General features: G+C 44.7%; 1 protein-coding gene across 5 annotated transcripts in view; it reads right to left on the bottom strand.

The window, feature by feature from the left end:
- The window catches only part of RBPMS (RNA binding protein, mRNA processing factor), a 159,957-nt gene extending 149,456 nt beyond the window's left edge, over positions 1-10,501 (bottom strand). For 2 of the 5 annotated variants that reach the window (XM_081129432.1, XM_081129428.1), the window contains exon 1: positions 8,935-9,584. In XM_081129432.1, coding sequence (XP_080985558.1) covers positions 8,935-9,000 — 66 coding nt within the window. In that variant the 5' untranslated portion in view covers positions 9,001-9,584. Of the gene's footprint in view, positions 1-8,934; positions 9,660-9,987 lie in introns of those variants that run through there. The other 3 variants (XM_081129430.1, XM_081129431.1, XM_081129429.1) reach the window with 3 other exon arrangements.
- Between the last annotated feature and the right edge of the window lie 9,736 nt (positions 10,502-20,237).

Here is a 20,237-nt window from a genome sequence, read left to right as displayed (position 1 = left end):
ATATGCACGTGATCTTCAGTTCTCCCTCCAATTTATTTTCTTATACATTAAATAAGACTGAAAAGGAAATTTGAGCAACAAAAATGGTCTTGGTGTTAGTTTGCTCAAACAATTCTTTTGCTCATTAACGGGAAAATGCTTCGAGGTCCTGGAAAAGAAGGAATTGGGCTTCAATAAGTGAAGAGGGGAGAAGGCAGAATCAGAACATAGTGATTTGGCTTAATAGTGGCTGGCTGGACTCCGGCAGCTCTGTGTTCTATGGATTAGCAAGGCCCTGGGGAGAAGCAATTACCAACATTTTTGGTCCCCTGTCACCCAGCATCCCTGGGCAGGCACAGGACGGAAGAGTGTGAGAGTGCATGTGTATGTGTGTGTGTATGTGTGTGTGTGTGTGTGTGTGTCCGCCCGTCCCTCCCCCCAACCCCAAAACACATCCTGCCGGCTTAGAGGGATACTGTATTGAAAAACAGATGCCTCTTTGGAAACTCACACGTTTTAAGTCCCGTAAATCACACATGCTGGGTGAAGTAATTACACTTTTGTAGCACTTCCCCTGCAGCACAAAGGAAATTCTGGTACTTCTGTAATAAGATAGCACTTTCTAAGCCATGGCGTCTCTCACGAGGCCCCAACTATCCATCCTATAGGTGCGCATAGGAGAATTTTCACAAAACTGGATCCTGGGGATTCGAAGGAAAACAACTTTTTAAAAATCTTTGAGATTTCTCTTAGGATAATGTTGGTCACCTGCCAGCATACCTACCTGGTGACCTAATTCAGGAAGAGCAAAGGAATGTCATTTAAAAATCAACTCATGAAAAATAAAGGCTATTTCAAAATAGAAACTGGCCTCCACCTTATTTGCGGGGGTTGGTGAGACGCACCTCAATTTTGAGACTCCCAGATTTCTCACACCTTTGCAAAATCCGAGGGGCTGAGAGGTTTGAGCTGGGCTGCTGCGGCATTCCCTTCGCATTTAAATTTGTGTGACAATGCTGTATTACAACCCGGAATCTGGAGCTAATCTTCCCAGAGTGATGGGCATTTATTACAGCTATTTCCTTTTTCTCCACCATTCTACGTAATATGCATCATAATGGTTGCAATAGGGTTAAAACCCGAGAAAGACAAATGCAGGTTGTTGTCTTCAATTCCCAGACTACCTTTTATTTTTCTTTCTTCACTCGCAGACCCTTAGCCAAGAGCAGAAAAGGCAGGCAAATTTTAGGAAAGCACGAAATGAGTAAATTAAAAATATGACCCACAGAATAGATGCCTTAGGTCGCTGGCTAAAGGCTCATCTTACTATTTCACCCCCAAATAAAGTCAAAAAGAAACAAAGCAACTCGGGGACATTTTTTTCTTAGAAAACCACTCAAGCCTCTCTAGGCGATCCACCTTTTACTTACCAACCTACAAATGTTATGGTAGCTTGATCTTCCCTTCTAGGCACAGTGTGTGTGTGTGCGGGGGGGGGGGGGGGTTGAGAGCCTGGGAATTAACTGCAAATTTTAGAGGAAAACAATTTCCACTGACTGTAGATGAATGCAAAAACAAGGGTGTATGAGAAATACTTTATATACCTAGATTTTTCTAAGCTCCTCCCCATTCAGGCTTTCAAATGGATAAGTACACCAAACACTATTAGGTTATAATTAGACAGATCACATGTAATACATTTTTATGTTCCTAAATTAAAGAGTGCTTTATAATTTTTGCTTTAATTTTTCCCAAGAATTTCCAGTTCTCCTGAAATACTTTTCTTACATAGAAAATACTCTCTTACATAAAGTTTTCTTACATAAAACTTTAAGTAAAATTTCTTTCTTAAGCCCACACAGGCTTCCTAGGAACTAGAGTCCCAGCACCTCTCTTCAAATTTCCAGGCGCTCTCGCTCACATTGCCCACTGTTTCAGTTACCAGACATAGATTCTTGAATTGTTCTGAAAATTGCTTCTCAAGATCAAACCTCTGCATCTCAAAACCAATACCTTCACCTCCTACTTGCCTACTTCTCCCCCCTTTTCAACCTGTTTTCTTTTTCTACAAATACAGCCACTATTTAGCTGGCCGTCCACTGGAGAAACGCAAGAGGCTTCCCAGACGCAGCTATCTTCTTTAGGGCGCATCTGACAGTTGTTGAGGGCCCTGAACACCTCCGTGTCTCTGTTCAGTTGCCCTGGCCAGACACTGCCTTACTTTAAGACCAGGACTCTCTCAACAACTCTTCCAAAACCTGCTGCACCCCCTTTCCCAATGGAATGTCCCAGAATGCCAGGCCCCTCCTGCATAGCAGCCCAGCTCCCGTCAGGAGACGAAGTCTGGCTCCCGGGCATGAAAAGCCAGCTCCTCAGCATCTCTCCACGAGGCAACCCTCCCTCCCCAGGCTCATCCTTACTTTCCCTTCCTCTTCTGCCATGCTTGTTTGCTGTCTCAAAAGGTTTTGTGTGTTTTTTAAGCCTCTGTATTTTCATATTGGTCAATCTTTCTCCCACTGTCTCAACCCTTTCCTCGTCTGGCTAAATCTTAAATTGAGACTCAGCTCAAATGTCACCTCTTTTCAAAGCTCTGCTTGGCACAGCTCCATCACCCTCTCCTTGCAGTGTGGGCTGTGTTCCTGCTTTATTACACCTCCTTGTTTACACAGGGCCATCACCACTAAACTGGGAGGTCTACCTCTCATAGATCTCGGCATCCCCAGAACCTGCACACAAAGGCCCCAGTTACTCAGCCTCTCAGAGTTTCAGTGGCTCCCCACAAAATGAGGTTCATCATCATGGCAATACCCACATCGGCCTGTTGTAAGGATGAGATGATGTAATGCAGATCAAGTGCTAGGCCATTACTTGACACACAGTAAATACTCAAAAGTCAGCAATCATTTCTCGAGTGGATAGAGAGTTCTGAACATTTCACAAGATGAAATATTCCACTATTTTCTTTTTTCTGGTATCAGTAAAAATGGCAAACTGGGCAACTTTATTCTGATAAGCTCAAACATGTATATAGGTTTTATATGCATATTTTTTATATACAGTCAAGCATACCCTCCTCCCCACCCCAACATGCACACACGCACGCCCGCGTGCGCGCACACACACACACACAATACACTGAAGTTGTTTAAATCAGTTTTCTAATACACGATAAAGAGTCATATCCAAGTTATCCCCAGACATCAAATAAGCTCATCCCCATCAGGGATGTATTCTGATATCAACATAACATCAATTTAAATATCTGGTCTCACATGGCCTCAAGCCCACTAAGCCATGCAGCCTCTTTTGCTACAGCTATTATTAAGGTTCATTCCCCTCATTCCTTCCTAAGTTTTTTCTTTGACTGAAGCAAGCACTGTTCAAGAGGAACATTTGCATTCCCTTTCCCCTGTCCCCAGGCAGACACTAAGGTGCCAAATGAAACTGAACACAAACATTCCGAAGTGGCTGTCACACAGAGCAGGCTTGTTTGGGAACTCAGGGCGCTCCGTGCGCTTCCACCAAGGCTTGGAGAAGCTCATGTCCAAAGGATCAAAGCGAGTTCCACAGAAGAAACCAAGTTCTAATGGTGAAAACCTAAATGCACCTTGTTATGAGCGGCCCGCAGTGGCTGCTGGCCAGACCAGGCATGCTCACCTGTGCACTCAAATGGAGGCTATTAATGGCAGGTGGAGGGAGTTAATTCCCCAGCTGATCCATCCATGACTTCTCTAAATCCCCTGTGGGCAAGGGATCTCAATCATAAACAGTGGCTGCTTTTTAACAGCTTACCTATGCAAAGTGATCATCACCAACCCTACCAATAAGGCTATGTTTATAAATTATACATTTATAAAGGGGTGTGTGTGTGTGTGTGTGTAACTTGCAACTGTGTGTGGTACTTCTCTGGTCCTGGGGTACTACTATCCATGGGTAGGTGTTGGGAATACCATGATAAGATGTCATTGATCTTTTTTTAAAAACTATAGGAAGGAAGGTAATGATTCAGGAGTTAAATGGAGATAACAGAAAGTTAAAATGGAGATAACACAGAGATAACTGAAATTCTGAGGAAATCATCTGTTTGGAATTGGGACAGCCAGGTGATGGGATCCTGCAAAAACGTAGGCTGACACTTGGCTCCTGCCTTGAAAGCAGCTCAGGCTAACTCAAGAGAAAAAAGGCGCTTGACGCAAATGGTTTGCGGAGTATGGAGGTGCGTTAAGGCCCTCTGGTCGAGTTTGGACCTTCCTGTGTGGAGAGTAGAGCAGTGCTGAAGGAGCTGAGGAATCAGAGGACCCAGCAATACGGTACAGGAATTGAGAAAGCAGATTGGAACAAAGGGAGCTGCTCAAGATCACTAAAATGAGCTGGGAAAAAGGAATGAGAGAAACAGTACGCAGAGAGGCTACCGGGAACAGAAGAGGTCTGATTCCCGCAGCAAGGCTTGTGAACAGAAACATGTAACCAACCCGAAGTTTTGTGACACCTACAGATATTGCAAAGAAAGTTAATGACATCTACAGAGCAAAAGATTTTTGCTTTTGTTCACATGTTCATTTTAGAAAATTCCAAAAGCACCAGAAAGTAAGTAAAAATGATCAGTAACCACCAGATAATTTTTATTCATATTTGGGGTTTTACATATGTATATTTTTAAAGAACTGGCATCACATAGTATAAAACTTTTAAATTATCTCCTTTCATTTAATGTTACAACACTGAGGATTATCCCCTCAATCGAAATGTAGTCAGAAGCTGGAAGAGACAAAGTCAGCCTCTCCCATACAGCCGTCAGAGCGAGCAGGGCAACGCTGACGCCTCGATTCCATGCTCACACCTTGACTCTAAGATTTCTGGCCTCCAGAACGGGGAGGGAACACATTTCTGTCGTTTTTAAGCCACCAAAATATTTTTTTTCTTCTCCATGCCAACACTGATCACTTTGTCCTCAAAGCAAACAATATGAGCCCACAACAATTACATAAAAGCATCTCCAAAAGGAACTTCTACCCTATACCAACTATCTAGTCAATCAACAAATACCCTGGAAACGCAGAGATAGAGCATGAGCCGAAGGGTTTATCAGGGAAATTTTAAAGCCACTACTGGAATAAGAACAAAAGTGCACGTCATATTGGCAGTGGGTCATTTTACTATGAAGTCACCACGTTTTCACCCAAAACACTGTCACCAAATCCTATTCTATGACTGAAGTATAAGTTTATCGTATTAGGTTTGATTTGGAGTAACAGAAACTCCAGGCTTGGTTAAACTGTATAAAACCATTCTGTACTTTTCCCAGGTCATAATGTAGATTAATTTTAACACGCAGGGAAAACCTGAGGTTGCCACATCAAATTGACTTGGTACCCTTTCTCTGTGCCAATTATAAGAAACCATTTTCTTCCTGACCCTGGTATTTTGGCAAAATTACTAACCACTTTAAAAGGACTGCGAGGTAAGGATCCGTATTAACTTCTGAGGAACTGACTTTCCTGCGTGATTTCTGCCCAACATCTGCCAAACATCTTTTTGATCAATATTCCAACACTGCCAAGTGCTTCGCTTTTTTAGTTTTAAGTACAAGAAAATTCAGTGAAAGCAATTTAACAAAAAATGACTCTAACACCAGCACCTCAACATAATAAAAATTTTTTTAAATTCCTATTTTGAAAATTCAGTGACCAAAGAAAATCAATTATTTCTGCCTACTACTAGATTTTAAAAGCTCTTGATATTTAAAACAACTGACAAGACAAATGAGAATGTCTATTACTTACACTTAATTTTAGTAAAGTCTGGCCAAGTGCAAACTGCCAAAGGTGTTTAAGAGAATACTTACTGCCCAGTCCAAAATTAGAGATAAATTCTAGGAATTATTTTATTAAGTATAAAATGATGTAAGAAATAATCTAATGCCCTACACATAAGCCTTATAAATCTCAGACCCCTGTGAGAGTTTGACAACTGGTTTTTCTTTATAGGAACAGCTTGCATAGGAATACACATGTAGAGAAGTTAGAAAGCCAGATGTGTTATCTCTTACATAGCTGGCTAGCCAAATCTTAAAATTATTTTTTTCTCAAAGTTTTAAATATTATCCAAAGCAGAAGTCTACGTCCTGCCCAAGTTCTCAGAAACGACCCACCTTATAAAGCTGCAAAAACTCTCCTAAATATTAGACTGTTCAATCTATACAGTTGGAACCACATAAGTGTTTCTGCATCAGTTATTTCAGTGTAAGCTTTAGAAGCTTCGAAGCAGGGATAAAATGTCCAGGAAAATAAAAGGAACTTATTTAAAAAACAGAGAAAAAGAAAAGTTGGATTCTATAATGTGGCCGAGAAAGAGTAAATTACCCTGATGATCTATGAAATAAACTATTTTCTCTTAGTGATGACTGGGCTCTCTCTTCCCCATCAGTTCAATCACCGCCAGAAACAACAAAACACATTTTCCCTCTCTTGTATACACATTTTGTTTGCATGTGCTGTTTACTAGAGTCCTCAGCTAAGACTTTTAAATGGGTTTGAGGACAAATTGCTGATCGCTGGGTGGGCAGGAAAGGGATCCAGGGTGGTGGTTTTGTATAATGCTGAGCAGATTCATGGGACTCACTAAAAACCATATTTATTTTACTTGTGGCTTTCAGGGTTAGACAGAAGAGGTTACGAGTTTTTCAAACTCAAAACATAAACCCCAAACAAGGAATTGGGGCAAAATTACCTGGATCATTCAGGCCAACTTACTCACTTTTCCTGAAATTTTAACACTATAACCCCTCTCTCTTCACGGCGTATGTTTGCACACACTCCACCTCTTGTACGACTTGGGTTCTGAAACCTTCCTAACTGTCCTCTTATTTTTAAAATAAATACCTTGGGAAGACTACCGACTACTTCCTAGAGCCACATGGCATGCCTACCTGAAAAGGAACAGTCAGGGCAACAGGACAGGTAAGAGGCAGTGACTGTGCTGTGATCGCCTGTGGTTCTAACTGGACACAACCTCCCACATTAACGTGACCAGGAACAGGGCAGGCAACACCTCAAGTACTGTCAGCAGTTAGGCTGAGAAAGGTCAAGCAAAAAAAAAAAGTGACTTTTCTCTAATTTTATCAAGTTAAGTAGGTTATAGTTTGGGGACACACAAATCACTTTTGCTACCTATCAAAAGCAAAAAAACTAACACTCTTTGGTTTGCCTGATTAACTTTTTCCAAGTTTTCTCAAGGAGGTGAACAGAGAAAGATGGTTTCATACAGTGTATTTTCACCCACAGACGTAAACAGATTGCCACCCTAATTGAAATAGAAAGGTTTCTGAAGCAATTATTACCTTGATGTTTTCAGGTGAATTAGTTAAAATGTAGCAAGTCTTAAAAAAAGGCAAACTTGCCGCCGTTAAATTTTATTTCAATGGTAGGGAAAATACATAGCAAAGCAGCTAGTAAGGTTCAAGAAAAAAAAAAAAGGAACTTGAAAAGCGAATCTTCACCTCTCTGAAAAAAAATAAGTCTATGCTATGCCTTCACTTGCAGTTAAAAACAAGAATGTAAACAATGCTTTTCAAAACAACAGTTTGTAATCGAATAGGCAATTTCCTCAGGTGAGAAGGCAAGTTTTGGCCTGCTGCAATTCACCTAGGTTCCCCTGCCACACAGCTGTGAGAAGAGTGAAATCCCACACTAATTTTGCATGGTCTTAGGTCTCTCCTCTATTTTCCCCATTTAAATAGTTCCCAGTTTACAAGTGGGCAATGTGCTGACGGCTTATACGTACTTATTAAATCTTCCACAAAGTCTGGCTTCAGTATCAGAACTTTAGATTGCACATAACACAGTATCTCAGTAGTAATCTCAACATCCTACCCGCTTTAGAATCTGCTTTCCCTTCTGCTAACCTTATATATTAGGATGCAATACCCTTTTTTTTTAAATTTTATTCTTGTTTAAAATATTACAGATGTCCCTTTTTGCACTAACTTTAAGAGCGCTTTATAGATCATATCTCGATGCATACTTTCCTGCATCTACACACTCTGAAGTTCTTTTTAGAATGTTTAAGAACTCAGCTAGGTGGGCTCTTAAAAAGTAGGCTGGAAGGACTGTCTCTTGGACCTGCAGGAACAGAACCACTGAACAGGCCACCACAAATATCCTAAGGACAAAATTCTGAAGCGTGTGTTCAGAGGTCCCCTCCCACTCTTACTGAGTTTTGTTTCTATCCAAGGAGCGCTGCGCAGCAGCCACATTTTGTATCGTTCCTCGAGTCCCACCACATGAAATTCACGCTCAGAAGTCAAGATCCTATTAATACAGCCTCGATGAGCACTGGGTGAATTGTCAAGTTTAAAAAAAAATTTTTCCCCCTACTCCCCATGACCGCATCGCCCTAAATTAACAAAAACCTAATCACCCAGGTTCGGGGTCTCTGACTCATCAGAGAAGAATGTGGCTCAGGAGTTATCTATTAATCCAAAATGCCTCAGCTGGAAAGATATTTCACCAAGAACTTTCAACGCCGAGCGGGAGGGGGCAGGGAACAGGAGGTACCTTTTAAGACGAACTTTCCCCGAGTTCTTCACGCGCACAAACACCCCCCACAACTTCCAGCGCCAGACGCAGGGCCAAACCCTGACCCTCCGGGTCCCCATAATCGGAGGTCACCCGGGAGTCAGGTCTCGATTCCGCTTTTAAAATCTCGGGCAAACAAAGCTGAGCATTATGCTTACAAGAAGTCTCCGAAAAGTCCGAAAAGTTACGCAACTTCAGGCACGCACCCCACCAAAACACGAAAACATACCCTTCCCGGGGGCCACAGTCCGGGGCAGTTCCCCACCCCCTGGGCTGCGGCGCCCCGGGACCCGCGCCCCGCAGCCTCGCCCCGCACTTTGGAGAGAGCCCGCGCGCGGCCGGCGTCCCGGGCCGTGCCCGCCGCACCGAGCCCCCGTACCTCTTCCTCCTGAAGGTTGGCCTCGTTCGGGGTGTTCTCCTTCTCGGCTTTGACGCCGTTGTTCATCTTCCTGGTCCTTCCTCGCCGGGCAGGGCTGGCGCGGGGCTGGGCGAGGGCGCGCTCGCCCACTCTTCCCTTCCCTTCCCCGGGCGCGGCGGGCTGGAGCCCGGGCAGCGGCGGCCGCGGCGGGCGGCGCAGGAGGCGCGAGGGACGCTGCGCGCGGGGCGAGGCGCCGGCGGACGCAGGGGCACCGAGACAATCGGGACCCCGGCGGGAGACCTGGAGAGCGAGGGCGGGCGCGAGGGGAGGAAGGAAGAAAGGATGGGGCGAGGACGCGCGTCCCAGGAGTCGCCCCAGAGAGTTGGGGGGCGGCCGAGCAGGGGCTGGGGGCGGCGGCGGCCCGAGCCTGGCGGCTACCGGAGGGAGGGGGCGAGGGGCGCCCGGAGAGGCGGAGGCGGAGGTGCGGGGCGCGGGCCGCGGCTGGGACGCTGGGACCGGAGCGCCGCTGAGTGCGCGCTCCAGGCAGGCTCTGGGAAGTCCAGGATCCAGGCGGCTCCCTTTCTCTCGCCTTCTTCCCTCCCCTCTCTCCTCCCCTCCCTCTCCTGCTGCCTCCGCCCTCCCGGGTCTGGGCTGCAGGCTGTCGCCGGGAGGGACGGGACCCGGACGGCGAAGCCCCCCGCGAGAGGAGGGGCTGCGCCAGGGGCGGCCGACCCGCAGCCCAAAACCGTGCGCCGGGGAGGGGCCTCGGGGATGCCGCCTACCCCAGCCCCGCTCCGCGGTAGGTCGGAGGGTTAGGGCCGCCGAAAGGGGGGTGGGGGATGATCAGGTCCTTAGGGTAACCCCGGGGTTGGCCGGCCCCGGGCGCCCCGCGGCGGCGCGGGGCCCGAGCTGGGGAACTGGTGGGGTCGTGCGCGCGAGTGCGGTGCGGGGCTTGGGAGAGCCGGGCCGCGTCCGGGCGCCCACCGCGAGGCGTGATGTGCCACTTTTGTGTGCTGCATGGTCACGGGGGACTCGCACTCCTCTCCGTGAGCCTGCGGCGGCCCCTAAACCTACCCCTCCTTTTCAGCTCCGGGCTAGACCATGTCTTCCCTTCCTAGCCGGCAGCTGGAAATGACAGGATGCGAGAACTCGAGTGACATCCGGGGGCGGCCCGCGTCGGCGTTTGGAGGCTCAGCTTGAAGCCACCTCCCACGCCGGGTCCTGGGAAACCGCCGCGGCGGCTCCCCGCTGGGCTCCGGGGGGCGGGGGGCTGCTCAGTTTCCTCTCCCCGCGCTCTTCAGGCTGCTCTGGAGTCGCCTGTTCACCTGAATGCCTCTCTGTCTCTCTTTTGAGAGACCGTCCCTGGAAGACCAGACCGTGACCTGTTCGTCTTTTTAATCCCACGGCTTTTAAAACAGGCCACCTGGTCTACAGCAGACATTCGACAGGTCCATCTGCCGGCCGAGGGTGTCCCGCGCGGGCGGTGACCCTCGGCGCGCCGGAGCCGCCCCGGGAAGGCGCTCGTTGGGGCGCGGACCCGGGGGGACAGCCTGGCTGCTTCCCCTCGGCTGTGAAACGGGACCGGTGTGTTCGCCTCCCAGGAGTTTGCCCTTAGAGCGGGTTGCAGGCTGGGAGCGACGGGGCGATCGCGCCTGGCACCCACTCGCACCGGTTTTTACCATACGTGGAAGCTAACATTATTATTAAGGAAATTTGCATTTATCCCGGCGCCACGGGGATGTGTCATGTAAGCTTTTTCAAACACGACCGCTACGTACAAACACACTCATTTGAAACTCCACGGGTCGGTAGGTTCCGCTTCGCTCCGCACTCCCCGGAATCCTCCCCTCCCGTTAGCGCCGCAGCCGTCGGTTTCTAATTATTTATTTGCTCGCTTCCCTGTTTACCTGCCCCCCACCCCCACCCCACTGAACATGCTTTACGAACTGGTTTCAGTGCTGCTGGGGGGGGGGAGGAGTGGAAGATAAGGCTCCCCTGTTGGGGAGTTTGAAGCGGTGTTGTGGCGACAAGATACCAAAACAGCTCCACGGCAACACGATCGCAGATCCGGGTTCAAACTGTGGAAACTCAAGAACATATCTTTTCTTGGAGCAAGCATTACGCAGAGAAAAACGGTTGTGATACGTGGGTTTTTCTTGGTCGTGCGGGGAGTCTGAAGATTGTGACACAGAGATTTCATTTCTGTCTTGATGTCCTTTTTCTCTACGCGAAAAGAAAGGTGCGCCCCGGCTGAAAATAAGCCCGGAGTCTCTGCACATTGCAGCTGGAGTTACCCGGAGACGCGCGCAGCGCTTCCGCCCGCGGCCCGCTGCTCGCTCGGCTCGGTGCGCACCGCCAGGGGGCAGTGTCTCCCCGAGCCGCGGCCCGCGGTGGTCTGCGGCCCCGTGCGCGCCGGGAACGCCGGCGCTTTCCCCTCCTTGGCCTTTCTTGCCTTTTCCTGAATGCGCTTCACAGAAAGGCCTTGTGTGGCTGGAGCCTGGCAAAGGCCCAAGAAAAATGACAGTTGATCTCGTCATTGATGGTTCCTTCCAGTCAGACTCCGTTTAGAAGTAGGTGGAAGATTTGGGATTCCAGGGCGCTGGGAGAGCCTCCCCTACCCCCACCCAGGGAAATGTGGCCGAATTCCAAACCAACAACCTGATTCCTTTGTCTTTAAGCCAAGCCAGCACTTTGTCCATTGTTAAAAGTAAAAAAACAAACAAAACAAAAACCTCTGGGATTAAAAAAGAAAAAAAAAAAAAAAAAAACAGTAATAAGTTTCATGAGAGGATTCTCGTTTGGCTTATTCATTGTGTTTCCAATACCTACACAGTACCTATCACATAGTAGGGTCTCAAGAATTAATTCTGAGTGAATGAACACATTGTCTTATCAGTTTTGAGCCTGGGGCTTGAGTGATACTAGATCCTTCGGTGATGGGGCAGGAGGGTCTGAATCCCTGGAAGCCTCTCCAGCTCTCTGGTGGAGAGCTAGCAGGAGGGCACTGGGCAGAGTCATGGGAGTGATCTTTATCCATTATTTTGCAGAGGGGAGACCCCAGATAGAGAGCTTGTGACGGATGGGACAACTGGTGAGATTTCAAGAGAGAAAAAATAAAATTGCACCACTCAGCCAGCCGACTGCCACATCAGGCAGTTGACAACAAAGCAGGGAGACCTGGAATAGATAGTCAACTGGGAGAGTGAAATTCAGAGTGTTTTCAGAAGCGTGTATGGAGTTGGGGTAATATGCCAGTAAAACGGGGGGCTCCTATTTTGTCCTGTCCATTAAGAACGGTTTAGGCTTATCTGAAAGAACAACAGAGTCGTGTTGCCAACAAAACTCGGTAAAAATCTGTAAATTTGGCTATTTATAAAACCTTGTGAGTGTGGGGAAAGAGTTTGACTGGGGGTGGGGTGGAGTTGGGGTGGAATGTACATTCCTTCGGGATATAAATGATCTTTATGACCTGTTTACTACTTCAAAGAAAGAGAGTTCCAAAAGTGAGATCTCCACAGTAGCAATAGTTTCCAGACGCACTAAGTTATAAGCCAACAAAGGGACTTTATACTCTAGAAAAATGGGGCTAATGACGGAGAAACATCTGCTTTCTGTCCTGCCCACCACCCTACCGCACTGCTGCTGGCCCCCCAGGTTACATGCCGGATCGGTAGGGAAAGATTGTATGCACCTGTAGTTTTTATTACTCATCTCTGCTCTCTGGCAGTGTTCATTTTGAGGCGTGCTTCAAGAAATCTAAACCTATAATTATGTCTTAAATGTTTCTCTCTGGGAATCACGGGCATTAAGGTCTATTTTGAGGCTTTGTATCTATGTTCGCGCTGAAGCAGAAAGCTACAGTACCTACCACATGTGTTGTGATGAGCTCTTCTGCATCCTCTGCTGGACCAAGCAAGTTTTTTGAGGCCAGAGTGTGTTTTATTGGGTTTTGTCATCCTTGGCGTTTCTTTCTCCCTCACCCCACGCCCACCCACCTCCAGACCATACCATCTTCCCCCGATTTATTTATTACTTTTTAATTTTGGCTAAAAAACACACATGATAGTATTTACCATGTTAACCGTTTTTTAAGTGTACAGTAGGATGAAGTATAATCACATTGTTGTGCAATACCCTCCTGATCTTTCTGCCTCCTAAATAGTTCTGAGATTCAATCACTTCCCTCCAATTATTTGTGGAAGCCCACGCAGCCATGTGGAGAGGGCCACGTGGAAGAGAATTACAGCCCCAGCTGAGCTCTCCTCGGACAGCCGGTACCAATTGCCAGCCTTGTCAGTGAGTTATCTTGGAAGTGGATAATCCAGCCCTCGTTTAGCTGCCCCGGCTGACGCCTCATGAAAGAGGGATGAGCTGTCTTCACTGAGTCGTGCCCAAATAGTAAAATTGTTAGCAAAAAAAGTGAGTGCTGTTTTAAAACACGAAGCTCTAGGGTGGTTTGTTATACAGCAATAGATGACTGACACATAATTGCATACCTAAAAGTGAGGTCGTGCTGTCACAGAAGCCTAAGACAGGTGGCAGTGGTTTTGGGATCAGGTGGGAGACAAGCTGGAAGAACTTGGAGGAGTCTGCTGATGAAGAGCATTATTAAAAGACAGTGAGAGTATTGTTACAGGATGGAGAAAGGGGAACCCCACTGATGTATTGGAAGAACAATTAGGTAAATTAACCTGCTGTTATACGGAAGACAGAAAAGATACCCAATGAGCATGTGGATCTGGTTAAGGAGGTATTTGGATAGACTGTTAAAAGGGTTGAAAGGTTTCTTTTAGAGACTTATGATATAGAGCACAAGAAGTGAGATAGGCTAGAAAAGGAACTGTTCCATCTTCAATCAGGATTTAGAGGAGACGTGAAAAAGCCAGGATTTGCTGGATTTGAAATAAAACTATTTGTCTTAAAAACAAACAAACAAACAAAAACTATTTGTCTTTTCTAGCATCTCCAAAAGACAAAACTGTCAAAACAAGAAATGGCCTAACGGCAAAGGTCAAATCCAAGGTGATATCAGAAAAATATGACCTTAGGGAAGTTCAAGACAAGGGTACATGTACAAGACCTTGTGGTAGACAGCCTCTATTATGGCCCCCAAAGATCCCTACCTCCTGGAATGCAAGCCCTTGTGTAGTTTTCTCCCCTGAGTGTGAGCTGGACCTAATGACTTGCTTTTAATAAACAGAGCATAGCAAAAGTGGTGGATATCACTTCCAGGTTAGATTACAAAGAACATGGTTCCCATCCTACATACCCTCTCTTCCTCCCTCACTTGCTGCTTAAGATGGAAGACAGCTACTATGATGTGAGCTACCCTATGGAAAGGCCCATGTGGCAAGGAACAGCGGAGTCTTCCATCCAAGAGCCAGAAAGGAACAGGGGCTCTCAGTCCAACAACCCACAGGAACTGAATTCTGCCAACAACCATGTGAGTAAGCTTGGAAGTGGATCTTCCCTAGATGCAGCCTTAGATGAGACCTGTTATGAACTGAATGTTTGAATCCCATCAAAAGTCATATTATTAAGCCCTACCCCTCAATGTGATGGCATTAGGGTCTTTGGAAAGTAATAAGGTTTAGATGAGGTCATGAGGGTAGAGCCCCCATTATGATATTAGTTCCCTAATAAGAGAGACACTAAAGCTTGCACTCTCTATGCTACTTGAGGATACTATGAGAAGTTGGGCATCTGCAAGCCAGGAAGGTGGCTTTCGTGAAGAACTAAATTGGCTGGCACCTTGATCTTGGACTTTCCAACCTCCAGAACTGTGATAAATATCTATTGTTTAAGCTACCTACTCTATGATATTTTGTTATGGTAGCCTGAGCTGACTAAAACAAGGCTATAGACCAGCTGGCATCTTTGTTGTAGACTTTGAGAGACACTGAGGCAGAGCAGAGACTTGGATTCTTAACCAACAGAAACTGTGAAATAATACAGATTGTTGTTTTAAGCCATTAAGTTTTGGGGTAACTTATTATACAGCAATAGATAAGTTGATATCTCAGAAAAATTTAAGGTAGTACCTAATAGATCCTTTGACTAGACAGCAGGGCTTCTAAGAATCTAAATGGTGTTGCTCACAACAGTCTCACACTGGCCCAAGGTGGAAAAGGGTCTGTCTTTGAAAAAAATATGAATATGGCTTTTGCCTAAGGGAGGTGATTATAACTAGATAAGAAACCTATGGCTAGTTAAGGATCTCTACTAGCTAGTACTGAAAAAAAGACTGTTCATAATGAATAGAGGCATAATGAACAAAGGCACCTTCAACTTTACAGGCAGCAAGCAGGCTGAGGAAGCTACTCATCTACAATTACGAGCTGTTTCCAAAAGGGGAGGTGTCTTAAGATGGAGCAAAGAGCTACTGAGAATCATTTCCAAAAAGCAGGAGTGGGCCAAATTAAGGAACTGATATCATTTGACTAGTTGAATTTCAGAATTACTATGGATCACTTGCCATATCCCTCCCATTTTCTCTTTTTCAATGGAAGTATGTATCTGTTAGAGGTTTTCTGCCCTTGTCTTACCATTAGACATTGGGTGTGTGAGAAACAGACACTTTGTCTCTTTATTGCACTGGTCCTCAAATCAAAGGGAAACTGCTGAGGAGCCACATCTACACTTGGATCTGACCTAAATGCCAGTATCCTAGACCTGGGGTTGGCAAACTTTTTCTGTATAGTGTCAGATAATAAATATTTGAAGCTTTGCAGTCACGTGTGTGATCTCTGTTGCATCTTTTTCCTCTTATAATTGTGAAAATATAAAAACCATTCTTATTTCAGGGCTGTACAATAAGAGTCCACAGGTTGGATTTGGCCCTGATGCTGTGGTTTGCTCATCCCTGTTCTAGACTATGAAATGATGTGTAATGGGATGAACTATTTTGATATCTTTAGGGGAGGAAATAGTGTATTTTTCTCATGGGAGGGAAACATATTGTTGTGGCCATAGGGTGGATGGTAGTAGCTAGTCTTCAAACATGGCCTCAAATAACTTCACCGTTTTTGTATATGTATGCCACTCCTGCCATCAAGAATTGGAGCTTATATGCCCTCTCCTTGAATATGGGCTGGGCCTGTTTCTGCATTGATCAATAGAGTATGGGTGAAATGACATTCTAGGAATTCTGAGCCCAAGCATTAAAACATTCTGGGAACTTCTGTTTCCTCTGTCTTGGAAGCCAGCTTCCATGTAATGACAAAGCCCAAACAGTCACCTGGAGAGGCCCACATGAAGGTAATTTAAGCCCTAGTCCCCCCAAACCCCACTCCCACAGCTTCATTGCCCTGCAGCCTACACCAGCAACCAGCCTTGTGAGTGAGCCATCCTGAGGCAGATCCTCCATGTCGAGTCACCCCAGCTGACACCCCATGAGGTAGGGATAAGCTGTCTTCTCAGAACACTGCCCAAATTGTGAATACACTTGTGAGCAAATAAATGGTTATTGTTTTAAGCCACTAGGATTTCTTATGTAGCAATACATAATGAAAACATTGGGGGAGGGGACAGTGTAAGCAAGGCTCTGGGAACCAGAAAGCACTGGACATTGTCAAAGATTAGTAACTATAGTAACCTTTGGCACAATAGTTATATCTATAAAATAACAAAAATCATAAGTGCCATTTCTAGCATATACTTTTCCTTCTAAAAGACGGTAAAATAGAATTGAAAAATGTATGTGGTCCCTTCAGAGCATTAATAAAAATTGCTGAATACCTGGTGATAAGTAGAAAGCAACAAAGCCAGACTGAGGTGTGGCTGTGGCGCAGTGGGCAAGGCATGCTTATAATTGCCTTCCTATCACCGGTTTTATAGTATATGTGATTTGAATATGTGCTTCAGGAAAAAAACAAATTAGCAAATGCCTCTAGCCTTTTAGAGAGTGACTTATAAACAAAGGTCAAATGCTAAATTTAAGAAGTTTAAATGTGTACTGTACTCTGACTTGTCTAGAATGCAGTGAATCTATACGTGAGTGTTAGGAGGTAAGGCTAAAAGTTTAGTTCATTTAGTCATGATTAAGAACGGCATTTTAGAAAGACATCTTCAGTGGCTAGTAAGAGATTCAAGTGAGGCAAGACGGTAGATGGGAAGAGATGACATTGAATGGCCCAGGGATAAGAAATGGAAAATGGATGACAAATGATTGAGTGTAGGGGCTAAGGGAAAACAAGGCCTTTGACTCAGCCAGGTTTCAAGGCTTTATGAATTTGGTGATGTGAACTCCAAAGGTGGTGGTGGGGGGGTGGGGGTGGCCTGGGAGAGGGAGAGGGAAGGGGGGGAGGGGAGGGAGAGAGATCCAGAGAAGACCTGGGGAGAGAATTCAGCATCAGGCATATGAAGTTTGCCAGTGTCAGGATCATGCTGATTGTTAGAAAATGAGTCTGTAGCCCTGAGATAGGAGATAGCACATATATTTGTGTGCCGTCTGAATTGAAATCATAGGTGAGCTTAAGCAATAACAAGGCGGGAGATAAGAATCATAAGAAATATCTATGCTTAGACAGGACACAGAGAAAGAGTAGCCAGAAAAGAGACAGACTAAACAGCCAGATGTAAGATGAGACAAACACACCAAAAAAATAATAGCAGCCAATAGCACTGAACAGGGGACCGTGCCGCAAGCTCTACATGGATTGTCACATTTTATTGCTTGAAGATGGCAGGTTAAACATAAACATTTCTAGCCACTCTGTTCCAAAACCTCTAATAAAAACACAGACAGGCTTTGTTGCTGTTTTCGTCATTATTTTAAGACATAAACTAATAAGGACACAGAGAATGAAAGAAAACAACTGCGATAAAATTTGGGAAGCTGCAAAGCATATAGATAAATACTGAGAAAAATAAATCCTAAGCCTGATGGGAGAAAATTAAAAAACAACCTTACACTGTGGAATCCCCCAAAGACTCGAGCCTTGATAGCAGCTGGCACCTTGGAAGTGAGAGTGAAAATGGGGCTGTAACCTGGAGGATTGATCAAAAGGAAAGTGGTTTATACTCAAATTCCTCCCCCCACACACAATTTATTGTTAAATTAACATTTTAAAATTCTCCCCTCTTTTTAGGAATATCCAACAGGAAAAAAGAAAAACAGGCATTATTTTCCCCCCATAACTACTGAATTTATTCATAGGGATTTGAGTAAACTGAAATGAGTGAAAAAAAGGGAATTAATAAAAACAGCTATTTGTGGCTATTACATCTAGACATACAATAAAAATTAATGTAAAATGTATATGCTTGTAATTTTATAAATGCTAGAAAGATCATCTCCATCAGGAAAAATTACAAAGAAAAAAATGTGATACACACAGCTCCCTTTTTTTTTTTTTTTTTACCTTTTGACCCCCTTCACCTATTTCTCCTACCTTCCACCCCCTGCCCACCACCAATATGTTCTCTGTATTTTTTTAGCTTCCATATATAAGAGATCATATGGTATTTGTCTTTCTCTGACTTCTTTCACTCAGCACAATGCCCTCAGGGTCCATCCATGCTGTCGCAAGTGGCAAGATTTTATTCTTTTTTTGTGGCTCAATAACATGGCATCGTATGAAAAATTGCTTTATCCATTCACCCACTGATGGACACTTAGGTTATATCTTGGCTATTGTAAATAATTCTGCAATGAACATGGGGGGGGGTGCATATATCTTTTCCAGTTAGTGTTTTTATTTTAAATTTGGATAAATTACTGAGACCTATAATTTACTTCTTTGAGGAACTGCTGTGCTGTTTTCCATAGTTGCTGCACCGATTTACATTCCCACCGACAGTGCATGGGAGTTCCATTTTCTCCAAGTCCTCACCAACACTTGTTATTTCTTGCCTGTTTTTTTAAATCCTCACTCGAGGATATTTTCTTCCATCGCTTTTCAGAGAGAGTAGGAGAGAGAGAGGGAAAGAGAAACATTGATGTGAGAGAGACACACCAATGGGTTGCCTCCCTAACACACCCTGACTGGAGCCAGGCATCAAGTCTGCAACTGAGGTACATGCCCGTGACCAGAATCAAACCCGAGACCCTTCAGTCTTCCTGCTGACACTCTTAACCACTGAGCCAAACCCGCTAGGGCTTGTCTTTTTGATAACAGCCATTCTAACAGGTATGAGGTGATATTTCATTGTGGTTTTGGTTGGCATTTTCCTGATAACCAATGATGCTGAACGTCTTTTCATGTACCTGTTGGCCATCTATATGTCTTCTCTGGAAAAAAATGCCTATGCAGATGCTCTGCCCATTTTTTAATTGGATTGGGTTTTGTTTGTTTTTTTTTGTTTTTGCTATTGAGTTGTATGAGTTATTTATATATTTTGGATATTAGCCCCTTACCATATTTGCAAATATTTTCTTCCATTCTGTAGGTTGCCTTTTCATTTTGTTGATGGTTTCCTTTGCTGTGCAGATGCCTTTTAGTTTGATGTAGTCTCACTTGTTTATTTTTGCTTTTGTTGCTGTTGCTTTTAGTGTCAGATTCAAAAAATCATTACTAAAACCTACATTAAGGAGTTCAGGCCTTTCTTCATTTTTATGAAAAGTTTATTTCTCTTCATATGAAAAAGACTTATGAAAGCAGCTTAAATATAAAATAAGTATGTAAATGTTTAAGAGGCAAAAAACAGGACTAATTAGGTAAGATAAGCATCGGTGGCTGAAAAGGTGCAAAATTAGATCTGTGCATGTGTGTGTAAATTTAGGGTTCCAGTAATCCTAAGCATTACTGTAATTTTCACCCCAAGTGACCCACTTTGAAAGTTGCACTTTTCTTGAGTATGTCTAAGTTCTGGATATGTAAAGTGAACATATTCTGACTGAAAAGTTTCAAAACTAGTCGCTGGACATACTCACCTTGGTCCAATATGTTCTTTGAACAGTATGTTTGAATCACTGAATGCTGGGAAAGTGAGCATCTGGTATGTTCATCCTTTGTGACAGGAGGTGGCTCTATCTGCGAGGAAGAAAGAGAAGAGTAATAGCTATTGGGTAGGAAACCAACAGCGTTGTTCCCAGCATTTGAAGGGGTTTGAGCAAACAAGTGATGTGATGAGATTTACATTTAGTTCTACTCCTCCAGATCCCTCGATCCTTTCATGTTACTCTCTGTTACCCCGTCCTCTACTCTCAACCACCACTTTTTCATCCAGTTCTCTCACTTTTTTTTCAAGCATAATACACTCATTCTCAACATCTCAAAACATTCGTGACTCTGTTTGATTTTCTTCTGGTATAATTCTGCAATACCTAGAGCATTTGACATGAACACTTCAGAAGGCACCTTAGTGTTCTAAAACAACTAATA

This window comes from Miniopterus schreibersii (genome assembly GCF_964146895.1).
Source record: "Miniopterus schreibersii genome assembly, chromosome: 2".
Classification (NCBI taxonomy): Eukaryota; Metazoa; Chordata; class Mammalia; order Chiroptera; family Miniopteridae; genus Miniopterus; species Miniopterus schreibersii.
This window is presented reverse-complemented; position numbering and strand designations above follow the sequence as displayed.